Source organism: Oncorhynchus gorbuscha, linkage group LG06, assembly GCF_021184085.1.
Source record: "Oncorhynchus gorbuscha isolate QuinsamMale2020 ecotype Even-year linkage group LG06, OgorEven_v1.0, whole genome shotgun sequence".
NCBI lineage: Eukaryota > Metazoa > Chordata > Actinopteri > Salmoniformes > Salmonidae > Oncorhynchus > Oncorhynchus gorbuscha.
The window spans coordinates 89,229,237-89,246,473 of NC_060178.1; the positions used below are offsets into that span (position 1 = coordinate 89,229,237).

The 17,237-nt window shown below is 44.0% G+C and overlaps 1 protein-coding gene across 1 annotated transcript in view; it reads right to left on the bottom strand.

Annotated features, from left to right (window-relative positions):
* Positions 1-17,237, bottom strand: part of macrod2 (mono-ADP ribosylhydrolase 2) — a gene marked incomplete at its 3' end in the record, with an annotated part of 1,344,506 nt that overhangs the window by 70,828 nt on the left and 1,256,441 nt on the right. Inside the window, exons 10-11 of the mRNA XM_046354831.1 lie at positions 12,289-12,339; positions 112-174 (exon numbers count right to left, since the gene is read on the bottom strand). Coding sequence (XP_046210787.1) covers positions 112-174; positions 12,289-12,339 — 114 coding nt within the window. The remainder of the gene's footprint in view (positions 1-111; positions 175-12,288; positions 12,340-17,237) is intronic.

Below are 17,237 nucleotides of genomic sequence, written 5' to 3' on the forward strand. Positions count from 1 at the left end.
ACACACACACACACAGAGAGAGAGAAACAACTGTACTGTAAATATGCTACTACACACATACAAAAATGCAATCCATGCAGAAAGATGATACTAGAACACACACTCTCTTACCGTCATCATGGCGGTCTTCACTCTGATTCTTGCTTCTGGATTCCTTAGAAGGGGACGTGCCTGCTACAAGAAGGACAGGTATCAGTTGTGTGATACTTATTATCACACATTATGGCAAGTCTCAAATAGCATGAAAGGGTTATACAGAGGCTTTGAGGCCAATGTCCAGAGCTGAGTCTGGGACAAAAGCACCATGGCCACGTGAGAACCAATGGATAGCAACCCTTGAACCAGCTCCAGCCCAGCTCTGAATCAACCCCTGGCTGATGGAACAGTATGAGAGGGCCAGTGGCTGGCACTAACTCAGACAGCCGTCACCATCAAACAAGGGCTGAACCGGGCACTGGGCAAGACTGGGAGGGGTATGGGGGGAGCGACTTGGGAGAGGAGTGGAGGGAAGACAACACAGGGCTGTGTGGTTGATACAGTAGATATTTGGAGCTGATGGGAACATTTGGCTATGGTAGATGAGATATTTAAGCAATAAGGCCCAAGGGGGTGTGGTATATGGCCAATTTATACAACGGGTGGGTCTAATCCTGGTTGGTTCAAACCGCATTCCAGCCGGTGTCTATTCCACAAGTTACCACCAGCTAAATCTGGCTGAGCAATCCACTGTCTCATCAGCCCAGCCACACAATTTATAAACTTGATTTCCACTATAAAAAGCATCTTGGCATTATCTCACATTTCTTTTAGACTAACATTTAGTTTTTAACAGCAGAGATTTGTAAAACCTTGCTGTCTATCTCTCCGAAATTTGCAACATTGTTTCAATATTCAAATTCGATCTCCAGCTGTCCAATAGTAACGTGTCGGGAGTCGGGACAAGACAGACAGGCAGAGTTTCTCAGCCAGTCAAAATCGTGAATCAGTTTTATGGTTATATACAAAGAAAACTAAACTGAAAAGTGCAGCTAGTTTGCCATTTTTCCAGCTTCAGTTTGAAGTGATTGTGTTAGCTGTGTTGTTGGCTAGTTCCTCTGTGTTCTGACGAGTGAGCACATTTTCTATGCCAAGTGAAATCACGCCTCAGTAGATCATTGTTATGTATGTACCCAAATAAATGTCTCTAGAAAACAGCTTAAACAAATGCAAATGCAGCTACTTTGTTGTTATTCTGGCTGCACTGTTTGACGTGACTGTAAGTTAGCAGTAGTTGACTAGCTAGCAAGCAAGGGATAAGAACGTTGCCAGCCAGTATGCAATGGAACATTTAGAACAAACGACTGGGTCAAGTCCATAGAAACAGAACAAAAAGACTGAATGACTGGGTCGCGTCTCTAGAAACTGAACCAATAGAACGAACGAGCAATCGGCTTGGGTAGCAACCCTGGATTTGTGTCGGGACTACATCTTGGAAGGACGACGCAACACGGGGTGCCTGGACACAAACCCCCGAGGTGCCTTATTGCTATTATAAACTTAATTAGAGCAGTAAAAAGTCATGTTTTGTCATCATGTGGTATACAGTATGATATACCACGGCTGTCAGCCAATTAGCAGGGCTCGAACCACCCAGTATAGAAAACATCCCTCAGATAATGTTAACTATGAGGTACAATCTCTAAGATTCAGTCATTCTGTGCCTCTTGGATCAGTCTGTATCACATTTTACTATGATTATAAAATTGTCCTTTATGTTCATGTCATAAAGGAATCCTATTGGAAACATAATTGGTAAATAATGTGGGTGAATGTAAAGAATGTAAAGGTTTAGAAGTGTTTGGGTGGATAGATATATATATATATATGCCATTTAGCAGACGCTTTTATCCAAAGCGACTTACAGTCATGTGTCCATGCATTCTACGTATGGGTGGTCCCGGGGATCGAACCCACTACCCTGGCGTTACAAGCGCCATGCTCTACCAACTGAGCTACAGAAGGACCACAATGATGGATAGCACACAGATGGGTGCCCACATCTAAAGGTGTTTGGGTGGATAAAATGGATAGTGGATAGTGGATAAAATGATAGCACACGGTTGGGTGTCCACATCTAAAAGGGTTTGGGTGGATAGATGGATAGCACACAGTTGGGTGCCCACATTTAAAGGTGTTTGGGTGGATAGATGGATAGCACACAGTTGGGTGCCCACCATGTAAAGCTGTTTGGGTGTATAGATGGATAGCACACAGCTGGGTGCCCACATCTACAGATGTTTGGGTGTATAGATGGATAGCACACAGTTGGGTGCCCACATCTAAAGGTGTTTGGGTGGATAGAAGGATAAGACATAGTTCATCCCACATCTAAAGGTGTTTGGGTGGATAGATGGATAAGAAATAGTTCATCCCACATCTAAAGCTGTTTGGGTGGATAGATGGATAGCACACAGTTGGGTGCCCACATTTAAAGGTGTTTGGGTGGATAAAAGGATAGCACACAGTTGGGTGCCCACATCTAAAGGTGTTTGGGAGGAAAAAAGGATAGCACACAGTTGGGTGCCCACATCTAAAGGTGTTTGGGAGGATAAAAGGATAGCACACAGTTGGGTGCCCACATCTAAAGGTGTTTGGGAGGATAAAAGGATAGCACACAGCTGGGTGCCCACATCTAAAAGTGTTTGGGGGGATAGATGGATATCACACAGTTGGGTGCCCACCAAGTAAAGGTGTTTGGGGGGATAGATGGATAGCACACAGTTGGGTGCCCACCAAGTAAAGGTGTTTGGGTGGATAAAAGGATAGCACACAGTTGGGTGCCCACATCTAAAAGTGTTTGGGGGGATAGATGGATAGCACACAGTTGGGTGCCTACATCTGAACGTTTTCGGGGGGATAGATGGATAGCACACAGTTGGGTGCCCACATCTAAAGGTGTTTGGGTGGATAGAAGGATAGCACACAGTTCATCTCACGTCTAAAGGTGTTTGGGTGGATAGAAGGATAGCACACAGCTGGGTGCCCACATCTAAATGTGTTTGGGTGGATAGATGGATAGCACACAGTTGGGTGCCCACCATGTAAAGCTGTTTGGGTGTATAGATGGATAGCACACAGCTGGGTGCCCACATCTACAGATGTTTGGGTGTATAGATGGATAGCACACAGTTGGGTGCCCACATCTAAAGGTGTTTGGGTGGATAGAAGGATAAGACATAGTTCATCCCACATCTAAAGGTGTTTGGGTGGATAGAATGATAGCACACAGTTGGGTGCCCACATCTAAAGGTGTTTGGGAGGATAAAAGGATAGCACACAGTTGGGTGCCCACATCTAAAGGTGTTTGGGAGGATAAAAGGATAGCACACAGTTGGGTGCCCACCATGTAAAGCTGTTTGGGTGGATAGATGGATAGCACACAGCTGGGTGCCCACATCTAAATGTGTTTGCGTGGATAGAAGGATAGCACACAGTTCATCCCACATCTAAAGGTGTTTGGGTGGATAGAATGATAGCACACAGTTCATCTCACATCTAAAGGTGTTTGGGTGGATAGAATGATAGCATCTAAAAGGTGTTTGGGTGGATAGAAGGATAGCACACAGTTCATCTCACATCTAAAGGTGTTTGGGGGGATAAAAGGATAGCACACAGTTGGGTGCCCACATCTAAATGTGTTTGGGTGGATAGAAGGATAGCATACAGTTGGGTTCCCACATCTAAAGGTGTTTGGGTGGATAGATGGATAGCACACAGTTGGAGGCCCACATCTAAAAGTGTTTGGGTGGCGAGATGGATAGCACACAGTTCATCTCACATCTAAAGGTGTTTGGGTGGATAGATGGATAGCACACAGTTGGGTGCCCACCATGTAAAGGTGTTTGGGTGGATAAAAGGATAGGACACAGCTGGGTGCCCACATCTAAAGGTGTTTGGGTGAATAGATGGATAGCACACAGTTCATCTCACATCTAAAGGTGTTTGGGTGGATAAAAGGATAGCACACAGTTGGGTGCCCACATTTAAAGGTGTTTGGGTGGATAGTAGGATATCACACAGTTCATCCCACATCTAAAGGTGTTTGGGTGGATAGAAGGATAGCACACAGTTCATCCCACATCTAAAGGTGTTTGGGTGGATAGAAGGATAGCACACAGTTCATCCCACATCTAAAGGTGTTTGGGTGAATAGATGGATAGCACACAGTTCATCTCACATCTAAAGGTGTTTGGGTGAATAGATGGATAGCACACAGTTCATCTCACATCTAAAGGTGTTTGGGTGAATAGATGGATAGCACACAGTTCATCTCACATCTAAAGGTGTTTGGGTGAATAGATGGATAGCACACAGTTCATCTCACATCTAAAGGTGTTTGGGTGAATAGATGGATAGCACACAGTTCATCTCACATCTAAAGGTGTTTGGGTGAACTGAAGGATAGCACACAGCTGGGTGCCCACATCTAAAGGTGTTTGGGTGGATAGTAGGATATCACACAGTTCATCCCACATCTAAATGTGTTTGGGTGGATAAAAGGATAGCACATAGTTGGGTGCCCACATCTAAAGGTGTTTGGGTGGTTAAAAGGATAGCACACAGTTCATCCCACATCTAAAGGTGTTTGGGTGGATAAAAGGATAGCACACAGTTCATCCCACATCTAAAGGTGTTTGGGTGAATAGATGGATAGCACACAGTTCATCTCACATCTAAAGGTGTTTGGGTGGATACAAGGATAGCACACAGTTGGGTGCCCACATCTAAAGGTGTTTGGGTGGATAGATGGATAGCACAACATTGGGTGCCCACATCTAAAGGTGTTTGGGTGGATACAAGGATAGCACACAGTTGGGTGCCCACATCTAAAGGTGTTTGGGTGGATACAAGGATAGCACATAGTTGGGTGCCCACATCTAAAGGTGTTTGGGTGGATAGATGGATAGCACACAGTTGGGTGCCCACATCTAAAGGTGTTTGGGTGGATAGAAGGATAAGACATAGTTCATCCCACATCTAAAGGTGTTTGGGTGGATAGATGGATAAGAAATAGTTCATCCCACATCTAAAGCTGTTTGGGTGGATAAAAGGATAGCACACAGTTGGGTGCCCACATCTAAAGGTGTTTGGGTGGATAGATGGATAGCACACAGTTGGGTGCCCACATTTAAAGGTGTTTGGGTGGATAAAAGGATAGCACACAGTTGGGTGCCCACATCTAAAGGTGTTTGGGAGGAAAAAAGGATAGCACACAGTTGGGTGCCCACATCTAAAGGTGTTTGGGAGGATAAAAGGATAGCACACAGTTGGGTGCCCACATCTAAAGGTGTTTGGGAGGATAAAAGGATAGCACACAGCTGGGTGCCCACATCTAAAAGTGTTTGGGGGGATAGATGGATATCACACAGTTGGGTGCCCACCAAGTAAAGGTGTTTGGGGGGATAGATGGATAGCACACAGTTGGGTGCCCACCAAGTAAAGGTGTTTGGGTGGATAAAAGGATAGCACACAGTTGGGTGCCCACATCTAAAAGTGTTTGGGGGGATAGATGGATAGCACACAGTTGGGTGCCTACATCTGAACGTTTTCGGGGGGATAGATGGATAGCACACAGTTGGGTGCCCACATCTAAAGGTGTTTGGGTGGATAGAAGGATAGCACACAGTTCATCTCACGTCTAAAGGTGTTTGGGTGGATAGAAGGATAGCACACAGCTGGGTGCCCACATCTAAATGTGTTTGGGTGGATAGATGGATAGCACACAGTTGGGTGCCCACCATGTAAAGCTGTTTGGGTGTATAGATGGATAGCACACAGCTGGGTGCCCACATCTACAGATGTTTGGGTGTATAGATGGATAGCACACAGTTGGGTGCCCACATCTAAAGGTGTTTGGGTGGATAGAAGGATAAGACATAGTTCATCCCACATCTAAAGGTGTTTGGGTGGATAGAATGATAGCACACAGTTGGGTGCCCACATCTAAAGGTGTTTGGGAGGATAAAAGGATAGCACACAGTTGGGTGCCCACATCTAAAGGTGTTTGGGAGGATAAAAGGGTAGCACACAGTTGGGTGCCCACCATGTAAAGCTGTTTGGGTGGATAGATGGATAGCACACAGCTGGGTGCCCACATCTAAATGTGTTTGCGTGGATAGAAGGATAGCACACAGTTGGGTGCCCACATCTAAAGGTGTTTGGGTGAACTGAAGGATAGCACACAGTTCATCCCACATCTAAAGGTGTTTGGGTGGATAGAATGATAGCACACAGTTCATCTCACATCTAAAGGTGTTTGGGTGGATAGAAGGATAGCACACAGTTCATCTCACATCTAAATGTGTTTGGGGGGATAAAAGGATAGCACACAGTTGGGTGCCCACATCTAAATGTGTTTGGGTGGATAGAAGGATAGCATACAGTTGGGTTCCCACATCTAAAGGTGTTTGGGTGGATAGATGGATAGCACACAGTTGGAGGCCCACATCTAAAAGTGTTTGGGTGGCGAGATGGATAGCACACAGTTCATCTCACATCTAAAGGTGTTTGGGTGGATAGATGGATAGCACACAGTTGGGTGCCCACCATGTAAAGGTGTTTGGGTGGATAAAAGGATAGGACACAGCTGGGTGCCCACATCTAAAGGTGTTTGGGTGAATAGATGGATAGCACACAGTTCATCTCACATCTAAAGGTGTTTGGGTGGATAAAAGGATAGCACACAGTTGGGTGCCCACATTTAAAGGTGTTTGGGTGGATAGTAGGATATCACACAGTTCATCCCACATCTAAAGGTGTTTGGGTGGATAGAAGGATAGCACACAGTTCATCCCACATCTAAAGGTGTTTGGGTGGATAGAAGGATAGCACACAGTTCATCCCACATCTAAAGGTGTTTGGGTGAATAGATGGATAGCACACAGTTCATCTCACATCTAAAAGGTGTTTGGGTGAATAGATGGATAGCACACAGTTCATCTCACATCTAAAGGTGTTTGGGTGAATAGATGGATAGCACACAGTTCATCTCACATCTAAAGGTGTTTGGGTGAATAGATGGATAGCACACAGTTCATCTCACATCTAAAGGTGTTTGGGTGGATAGAAGGATAGCACATAGTTGGGTGCACACATTTAAAGGTGTTTGGGTGAACTGAAGGATAGCACACAGCTGGGTGCCCACATCTAAAGGTGTTTGGGTGGATAGTAGGATATCACACAGTTCATCCCACATCTAAATGTGTTTGGGTGGATAAAAGGATAGCACATAGTTGGGTGCCCACATCTAAAGGTGTTTGGGTGGTTAAAAGGATAGCACACAGTTCATCCCACATCTAAAGGTGTTTGGGTGGATAAAAGGATAGCACACAGTTCATCCCACATCTAAAGGTGTTTGGGTGAATAGATGGATAGCACACAGTTCATCTCACATCTAAAGGTGTTTGGGTGGATACAAGGATAGCACACAGTTGGGTGCCCACATCTAAAGGTGTTTGGGTGGATAGATGGATAGCACAACATTGGGTGCCCACATCTAAAGGTGTTTGGGTGGATACAAGGATAGCACACAGTTGGGTGCCCACATCTAAAGGTGTTTGGGTGGATACAAGGATAGCACATAGTTGGGTGCCCACATCTAAAGGTGTTTGGGTGGATAGATGGATAGCACAACATTGGGTGCCCACATCTAAAGGTGTTTGGGTGGATACAAGGATAGCACACAGTTGGGTGCCCACATCTAAAGGTGTTTGGGTGGCGAGATGGATAGCACACAGTTCATCTCACATCTAAATGTGTGTGGGTGGATACAAGGATAGCACACAGTTGGGTGCTCACATCTAAAGGTGTTTGGGTGGATAGAAGGATAGCACACAGCTCGGTGCCCACATCTAAAGGTGTTTGGGTGAATAGATGGATAGCACACAGTTTATCTCACATCTAAAGGTGTTTGGGTGGATAAAAGGATAGCACACAGTTGGGTGCCCACATCTAAAGGTGTTTGGGTGAATAGATGGATAGCACACAGTTCATCTCACATCTAAAGGTGTTTGGGTGGATAAAAGGATAGCACACAGTTGGGTGCTCACATCTAAAGGTGTTTGGGTGGATAGTAGGATATCACACAGTTCATCCCACATCTATAGGTGTTTGGGTGGATAAACGGATAGCACACAGTTCATCCCACATCTAAAGGTGTTTGGGTGGATAAAAGGATAGCACACAGTTCATCCCACATCTAAAGGTGTTTGGGTGGATAAAAGGATAGCACATAGTTGGGTGCCCACATCTAAAGGTGTTTGGGTGGATAAAAGGATAGCACACAGTTGGGTGCCCACATCTAAAGGTGTTTGGGTGGATAAAAGGATAGCACACAGTTCATCTCACATCTAAAGGTGTTTGGGTGGATAGATGGATAGCACACAGTTGGGTGCCCACCATGTACAGGTGTTTGGGTGGATAAAAGGATAGCACACAGTTGGGTGCCCACATCTAAAGGTGTTTGGGTGGATAAAAGGATAGCACACAGTTCATCTCACATCTAAAGTTGTTTGGCTGGATAGAAGGATAGCACACAGTTGGGTGCCCACCATGTACAGGTGTTTGGGTGGATAAAAGGATAGCACACAGTTGGTTGCCCACATCTAAATGTGTTTGGGTGGATAGATGGATAGCACACAGTTGGGTGCCCACATCTAAAGGTGTTTGGGTGGATAGAAGGATAGCACATGTTTTGGGGCCCACATCTAAAAGTGTTTGGGTGGATAAAAGGATAGCACACCGTTGGGTGCCCACATCTAAAGGTGTTTGGGTGGATAGAAGGATAGCACACAGTTGGGTGCCCACATCTAAAAGTGTTTGGGTGAATTGAAGGATAGCCCTTGGCTGGTGGGCCACATCTCACTACAATATAATCTAAAAACACTTCCTGAGACAGACAATAAAACCAAAAGTCAGTCAGTCAGTCAGACTAGCACTGGTTTGATTGGTTGCATGACAACAATAGACAGGCTATACAAGGTAAGTTCAGAGCTCTAGAGCTTATATAGGCCTAGACCGGTATTCAATGATATACTTCATGAAGCAACTTACCAGAAGTTCACATATACCACATGCTGTAAACTTTCTCTTCCCTCTCAAATATAGACAGCAAGCACTTCTCTATCTGTAGAGGAAGCATCTGTTCATACCAGATAAACTACAGTGCCTTCGGAAAGTATTCAGACCCATTTCCTTTTCCCACATTTTGCTACGTTATAGCCGTATTCTAAAATGGATTAAATATTTTTTTTCTCAGTAATCTACACACAATACCCCATAATAACAAAGCGAAAACAGGTTTTTACCTTATTTACATAAGTATTCACACTTTGCTACGAGACTCGAAATTGAGCTCAGGTGCATCCAGTTTCCATTTATCATCCTTGAGATGTTTCTACAACTTGACTGGAGTCCAACTGTGGTAAATTCAATTGATTTGACATGATTTGGAAAAGCACATGCCTGTCTATATAAGGTCCTTCAGTTGACAGTGCATGTCAGAGCAAAAATCAAGCCATGAGGTTAAAGGAATTGTCTGTAGAGCTCCGAGACAGGATTGTGTCGAGGCACAGTTCTGGGGAAGGGTACCAAAAAATGTCTGCAGCATTGGAGGTCCCCAAGAACACAGTGGCCTCTATCATTCTTAAATGGAAGAAGTTTGGAACCATCAACTCTTCCTAGAGCTGGCCAAACTGAGCAGTCGTGGGAGAAGAGCCTTGGTCAGGGAGGTGACCAAGAACCCGATGGTCACTCTGACAGAGCTCCAGAGTTCCTCTGTGGAGATGGGAGAACCTTCCAGAAGGACAATAATCTCTGCAGCATTGCAGAGGCCTTTATGGTAGACGGAAGCCACTCCTCAGTAAAAGGCACATGACAGCCCGCTTGGAGTTTAGGCCAAAAGGCACCTAAAGACTCTCAGACCATGACAAACAAGATTCTCTGGTCTGATGAAACCAAGATTTAACTCTTTGGAATGAATGCCAAGCATCAAGTCCTGGTTAAACCTGGCACGGTGGTGGCAAAGTCATGCTGTGGGGATGTTTTTCAGCGGCAGGGACTGGGAGATTAGTCAGAATCGAGGGAAAGATGAACAGAGTAAAGTACAGTGAGATCCTTGATGAAAACCTGCTCCAGAGTGCTCAGGACCTCAGACTGGGGCAAGGTTTCACCTTCCAACAGGACAACAGCCAAGACAACGCAGGACAAGTCTCTGAATGTCCTTGAGTGGCCCAGCCAGAGCCCGGACTTGAACTCGATGAAACATCTCTGGAGAGACCTGGAAATAGCTGTGCAGTGACGCTCCCCATCTAACCTGACAGAATTTGAGAGGATTTGCAGAGAAGAATGGGAGAAACTCCTCAAATACAGGTGTGCCAAGCTTGTAGCGACATACCAAAGAAGACTCAAGGCTGTAATCGCTGCCAAAGGTGCTTCAACAAAGTACTGAGTAAAGGGTCTGAATACTTACACTATGTAAATGTCAAATTTCAGTTGTTGTTGTTTTATACATTTGCAAATATTTCTAAAAACCTGTTTTTTGTCATTATTGGGTATTGTATGTAGATTGATGAGGGAAAAAACGATTTAATACATTTTAGAATAAGGCTGTAACATAACAAAATGTGAATACTTTCCAAATGCACTGTATTTGACAGACTCGTGTGTTTACGCCTTTCAAACAATACATCAGCAATTTAGGATTTACACAAACCCATTTTGGATTCTGTCAAATCAAATCTTATCAAAATGTACTTGTCACATGCGCTGAATACAACAGGTGTAGACTTTACCGTGAAATGCTTACTTACAAGCACTTAACAAATAATGCAATTTTAAGAAAATAGAGTTTAAAAAATATTTACAAAATAAACTAAAGTTAAAAATATGTAGTTTATTTTGAAGGAACACAATAAAAATGGATAATGACTCTATATCCAGGGGGTCCCGGTACCAAGTCAATGTGCAGGGGTACAGGTATGTGGGGGGGGGGGGGGGGTCCATATTTAGTTAAAGGATTCGCACGACACGGAGGCAAAATGTCAATAGTTGGATCTTGGTACTTTATCTCTAAGTTCAAGCCATAGTGTCAAGTAGATTGCAAAGCAGTGCAAAACCTTCTGCACTTCCTGGCAGTGTGTGTTTGTGTGCTACTGCTACTGTGCTACTGATGTTTTGGACACAACACAGCTCCGCCAAAGATACTGATAACGAACCAAAGATGTATCATTGGCGTCGTATCCAATGGGATCAAATTAAGCGTAGTGGGCAGAGTCAAGCACAATCTAGTGAGATGCTATTGACATGTTTTACTATATATGTGCATTAGCGAACGCTTACGACGTGAACTGTACGTGTGTGCATTAACTCAATTCGCCCTTGCACTCCTTTATAAACAACACAATTTTGAAAAAACTTTTAGAAAGGGTCAAGTATACAAAACTTAGCGCACTCTGTTCGTAATAGATTTTTGTTTGGGGAAGAGAAAACTGTATTGTGCTTGAATGTTTCATCGATAAGAAAATGAACAATGCACTCTTAGAAAAAAGGGTTTCAAAAGGGTTCTTCGCCTGTCCCCATAGGATAATAATTTTTGGTTTCAGGTGAAACCCATTTTGGTTCCAGATAGAACCATTTTGGTTTCCACGTAGAACCCTCTATGAAACCAAAAGGGTTCTACCTGGAACCAATAACTAAAAGGGCCCTTTTAGGTTCTAGATAGCACCTTTTTTTCTAAGAGTATACCTGGTATTTTTACCACTGATTTTGTCACTGCTGGAATTGTGTCTGTCACCAATGAACGAACATTCCATTTTGTGACAGACACAATCTCCCACCCCTTACCTACCCGCACCTTGAATGTATCAAATAAATGTGTTAGGATTTTCACAGGTTTACTTGTGAAGCGTTATCCCTGATCTCTCTCTCTCTCTCTCTCTCTCTCTTTCTCTCTCTCTCTCTCTCTCTGAAACGCTCTCAAACTGTTTGAAAAGCAATCACTCTCTAATTATGCTAACATTTCAGAATTCTAACCTTAGTCAGAGTACTGAAAATTCCTATATAAATGTAAACGCGCTGACATAGGTCAAAAGGCTAAAAGTGGTATTTTCCAACCATAGTGTGGGTGTGTTTCCTTGAGGTTTTCCTACTGTTTCATATCTCCAACACGTGCACATGTATCCTACACTCAATGTGTAATTACATCTCACAAGGTGAAAAGAACAGAAGTCTGAAACCGTCATGGGCACTAACCTCCTGCCTTCTGTCCAGCCTCAGTGTCCTCTTCTGTAGTCACATCGTTATCTTGTGAAGAAAACAAGAGAGAGAAAATCACACCCTGCAATTTCACAAACCACTATCTACTGATACTGCAGTGTAGTAGTGTCATACTGGGTTAGGCCTATCACTGGGTAGTTACAGTCCTGATGACCAAGGACTGCAGCATTTACACACCCAAAAAACAATGGTTCTAAATAATACCCGAGAGGGGTTATTTGGTTGGTAACTATAGCAGAACTCTTTTTGGTGCTAAATAAAAAACATTTTATATAAAGAACCATGGTCATAAAGTTCTAAATGGAACCTGTATGGTGCTATAAATAACCCTTTCCTAAGGTTCTATAAAGAACCATAAAAAAGTTATATATAGCACAAAAATGGTTCCGTTATGGTCACAACCCTTTTGGGGCTATATAGAACCTTTTTTTATGGTTCTTTATATAACATTTATCGAGAAAGGTTCTTTATAGAACCATTCTCAATCTCAAAAGTTATTTGTAGATCCTTTAGAACCCATGTGTCAAACTCATTCCACAGAGGGCTGAGTGTGGTTTCTCCCTTGGACTTGATTGATAATTAAGGTAATTGATTAGTAAAGAACTCCCCTCACCTGGTTGTCTAGCTCTTAATTGAAAGGAGGAAACAGAAAACAGAAAACAGCAGACATGAGGTCCTCCATGGAGTCTGTTTGACACCCATGTTATATTGTTTAAATTCCATAGCTGTTATTGTGTTAACTGAATCGAGTGAGCTTCCTCTGGAACAGCTGGGAGTCCCTGAGGAGAGACTTGATAACCACCGAACGATAAAAATCAACCGCTCCTAATTGACACAAGGCCATACACAAGTCTTTCACAAAACACCATTACTGCCCACAGTCAGATATAACATGTGATATCAGAACACAACACCTTAGAAAATTGGAATGACACTGTCACTCAAGGTTGCACAAAAAGAGCTGTGAGCAAACCATACCCCAAACTATTTGAATAAGCCACGTCCCCTAGATTTTAATTATCACTAAAACAACAAAGAACCCTTTTGTGAACTGTGAAGAACCATTGAAGAACTCAAAGGGTTCTTTGAGTCAATATGGTTCCACATAGACCCATCAGCCTTCCCAAAGAACCCTTGAGGATCCCTGAGAATAAAGCTCATGGGGACATTTACACACAGATGGAACCCTTGAGAAGTAGGAAAGGAATTTAATCACATTGGACTCAATATTCAAAAGGCAGTCACACATCTGATCTATCTTTGTTGCAGGTGCATGGTAATAATTGAATAAGATGAGAAAAAAGAAGAAACCCGCATACTGCTCTTGCTTGTATCACTGCTCTTTACTAAACTTTACGTATCGGCCTCAAGGCCTTCGTCAGAGCTCACTTTGGACTAAAATAGTCTTCCAATGACATTTATAAATTTATAAACGTCCTCTCTCTCCCTCTTTCCCTCTTTCCCTCTCTCTTACTCTCCATCTCTCTCTCTCTCCCTCTTGCCCTCTCTCTTACTCTCCATCTCTCTCTCCCTCTTTCCCTCTCTCTTACTCTCCATCTCTCTCTCTCTCTCTCTTTCCCTCTCTCTTACTCTCCATCTCTCTCTCTCCCTCTTTCCCTCTCTCTTACTCTCCATCTCTCTCTCTCCCTCTTTCCCTCTCTCTTACTCTCCATCTCTCTCTCTCCCTCTTTCCCTCTCTCTTACTCTCCATCTCTCTCTCTCCCTCTTTCCCTCTCTCTTACTCTCCATCTCTCTCTCTCCCTCTTTCCCTCTCTCTTACTCTCCATCTCTCTCTCTCCCTCTTTCCCTCTCTCTTACTCTCCATCTCTCTCTCTCTCCCTCTTTCCCTCTCTCTTTCTCTCCATCTCCCTCTTCCTTGCTCTCTCTCTCTCTCTCTCTCTCTCTCTCTCTCTCTCTCTCTCTCTCTCTCTCTCTCTCTCTCTCTCTCTCTCTCTCTCTCTCTCTCTCTCTCTCTCTCCATCTCTCTCTCTCTCTCTTTCCCTCTCTCTTGCTCTCCATCTCCCTCTTCCTTTCTCTCTCTCTCTCTCTCTCTCTCTCTCTCTCTCTCTCTCTCTCTCTCTCTCTCTCTCTCTCTCTCTCTCTCTCTCTCTCTCTCTCTCTCTCTCTCTCTCTCTCTCTCTCCTCTCTCTCTCTCTCTCTCTCTCTCTCTCTCTCTCTCTCTCTCTCTCTCTCTCTCTCTCTCTCTCTCTCTCTCTCTCACTCTCTCTCTCTCTCTCTCTCTCTCTCTCTCTCTCTCTCTCTCTCTCTCTCTCTCTCTCTCTCTCTCTCTCTCTCTCTCTCTCTCTCTCTCCATCCAGTGGCAACATTCACAGGTTTTACATGTTATTTTGGCATTAATACATGTCACATATCAGTTTACAAACAATGTTTAAAAATGATAATTGAGTTAATAGACTTCCATACAAACATGGTCTCTTTTTTGCTTTCTTGAGTAAGGCAGCACAAAATGCAGGTGTTTCAGCCTAGCTCAGTGCTTTCTGTAGTGGTGGGGTACCCAGCGGAAAATATGGAGCGTATGGGTCGGTAATGTTCTCTAGTTGCGCCGTGACTGGCTCAGTGTTCTGTCACTCATGGGGACACTACGTCACTGCAAATTCTATGGGAAGAGCTCGAAAATTCAAGCCCCTTGGGTGCTGCCATAGAGTTACATTAGAAGTGCCCATCCAGCTTCACTTGGCTCATCTCGCTCTCGACAATCTACTGGCAAATCCTTGTCATATGAAGAAACATTTTTGAAAAAATGTATCGGTGCTCATCGGCCATTAGACATAAACATTACACAACATGAAAATCGCAAATTCAACAATGAGTGGTTTGGAAGGAATCAGTGGCTAACCGCAAACAGTCACTAACCTGCTATTCAGTGGAGTGGGTGTGTGGTCCAAGTCTGCGTTTAAGGGTCTCTTTCCAAGCTTAAAAGGATAAACATTCAACACCTTGATCATTTGCCATGCTGTCAATCCAACTGGAAACTTGGAACTGGGAAATCTCAGACTTTGAACGGTCATCCAACTCAACTCATCCAAGTCGGGAACTCGGGCCTCTTTCTAGAGCTCAGACCTGAAGATAACTGACGTCATGATTCAACCTTGTTTTTTTATTTTTTATTTTTTTAAATGATGTAATATGCCAGGGAGATATGTATACTGTAGCTATAACACAAAAGTAATACTAAGAGTATGTTGTGTAGTAAGCTATTAGTAGCCCATGACACGGATTACATGAAGTCTCTCACATTTCCACAAAACACTTGAATTTCAGCCAGTGTGAGCCCTTCATATTTTCAATGTCGCCATACCTCAAGGAGAGCCGCTCCTTTCATTTCTCTGTTCCGTCTACGGTATGAGGTATTGTCCACAATGTAAACCTGAGGCGATGGTTCAGTGTGGAGGGTTAGACAGGAGTAGGGAGTGTCTTCAGAGTGATACGTGGAGTAGAGAGTAGAGTAAGCCCTAGGCAGAGCCATTGCGATGCATGCCCACTCCTGTGGCTGAACTAATGCACTCACGCACACAAGCAGACTACGCACCCACACACACAGATCTTGCAAGGATCAAAAGCACACTAGCACACTTTACAACCATTGCCATCATGCTCCCTGTGTGTGTGTGTGTGTGTGTGTGTGTGTGTGTGTGTGTGTGTGTGTGTGTGTGTGTGTGTGTGTGTGTGTGTGTGTGTGTGTGTGTGTGTGTGTGTGTGTGTGTGTGTGTGTGTGTGTGTGTGTGTGTGTGTGTGTGTGTGTGCGAACCTTGTGTGTGTGCCTGCTAGCTTGAGTTAGCTGTGATAAAATGCTGTTGAAACCACCAGAGCTCCTTCTCTGTGTGTGTGTGTGTGTGTGTGTGTGTGTGTGTGTGTGTGTGTGTGTGTGTGTGTGTGTGTGTGTGTGTGTGTGTGTGTGTGTGTGTGTGTGTGTGTGTGTGTGTGTGTGTGTGTGTGTGTGTGTGTGTGTGTGTGTGTGTGTGTGTGTGTGTGTGTGTGTGTGTGTGTGTGTGTGTGTGCGAACCTTGTGTGTGTGCCTGCTAGCTTGAGTTAGCTGTGATAAAATGCTGTTGAAACCACCAGAGCTCCTTCTCTGTGTGTGTGTGTGTGTGTGTGTGTGTGTGTGTGTGTGTGTGTGTGTGTGTGTGTGTGTGTGTGTGTGTGTGTGTGTGTGTGTGTGTGTGTGTGTGTGTGTGTGTGTGTGTGTGTGTGTGTGTGTGTGTGTGTGTGTGTGTGTGTGTGTGTGTGTATAAGTGCATGATTGTGCGTGTTCTCCCTCTCGGTCAGGCGACAGGTTTTCTTTTGTATAACACTGAATGAACGAGTACAATACATTTATCTAACCCAGAAAACAGTGAGTGGCCCTCTGATAGCCTACAGTCCTGGTGCTACTGGATGCCCCTGTTCCTTTTTTGAAGGATGGGGGCGTCCCACTCCTACAATTTGTTTGATTTGATTGGATAGAGCAATCTTGCTGCTGTGATTGCACGTTGCGGTATTTCGCTTAACGGATATCCTACTGGGCATCTATTCAACATCTATTCCACGTTGGTTCAATGTCATTTCGTTGAAATGATATGGAAACAATGTTGATTCAACCAGTGTGTGCCCAGTGGGATGGGAGTTTATCAATGTTTGATTTGTTTTCAAATTCTTTGTGATCTGTGGGAAATATGTGTCTCTAACTTTTATTCGCATGAGTTTAGGAAGTGCAGCTTAGTTGCTACCTCATTTTGTGGGCGTGGTGCACATAGCTTGTATTCTCTTGAGAGCCAGGTCTGCCTACGGCGGCCTCTCTCAATAGCAATGATATGCTCACTGAGTCTGTACATATTCAAGGATTTTATTAATTTTGGATCAGTCACTGTGGTCAAGTATTCTACAACTCTGTACTCAAGGCCAGATAGCATTCTAGTTTTTCTGTG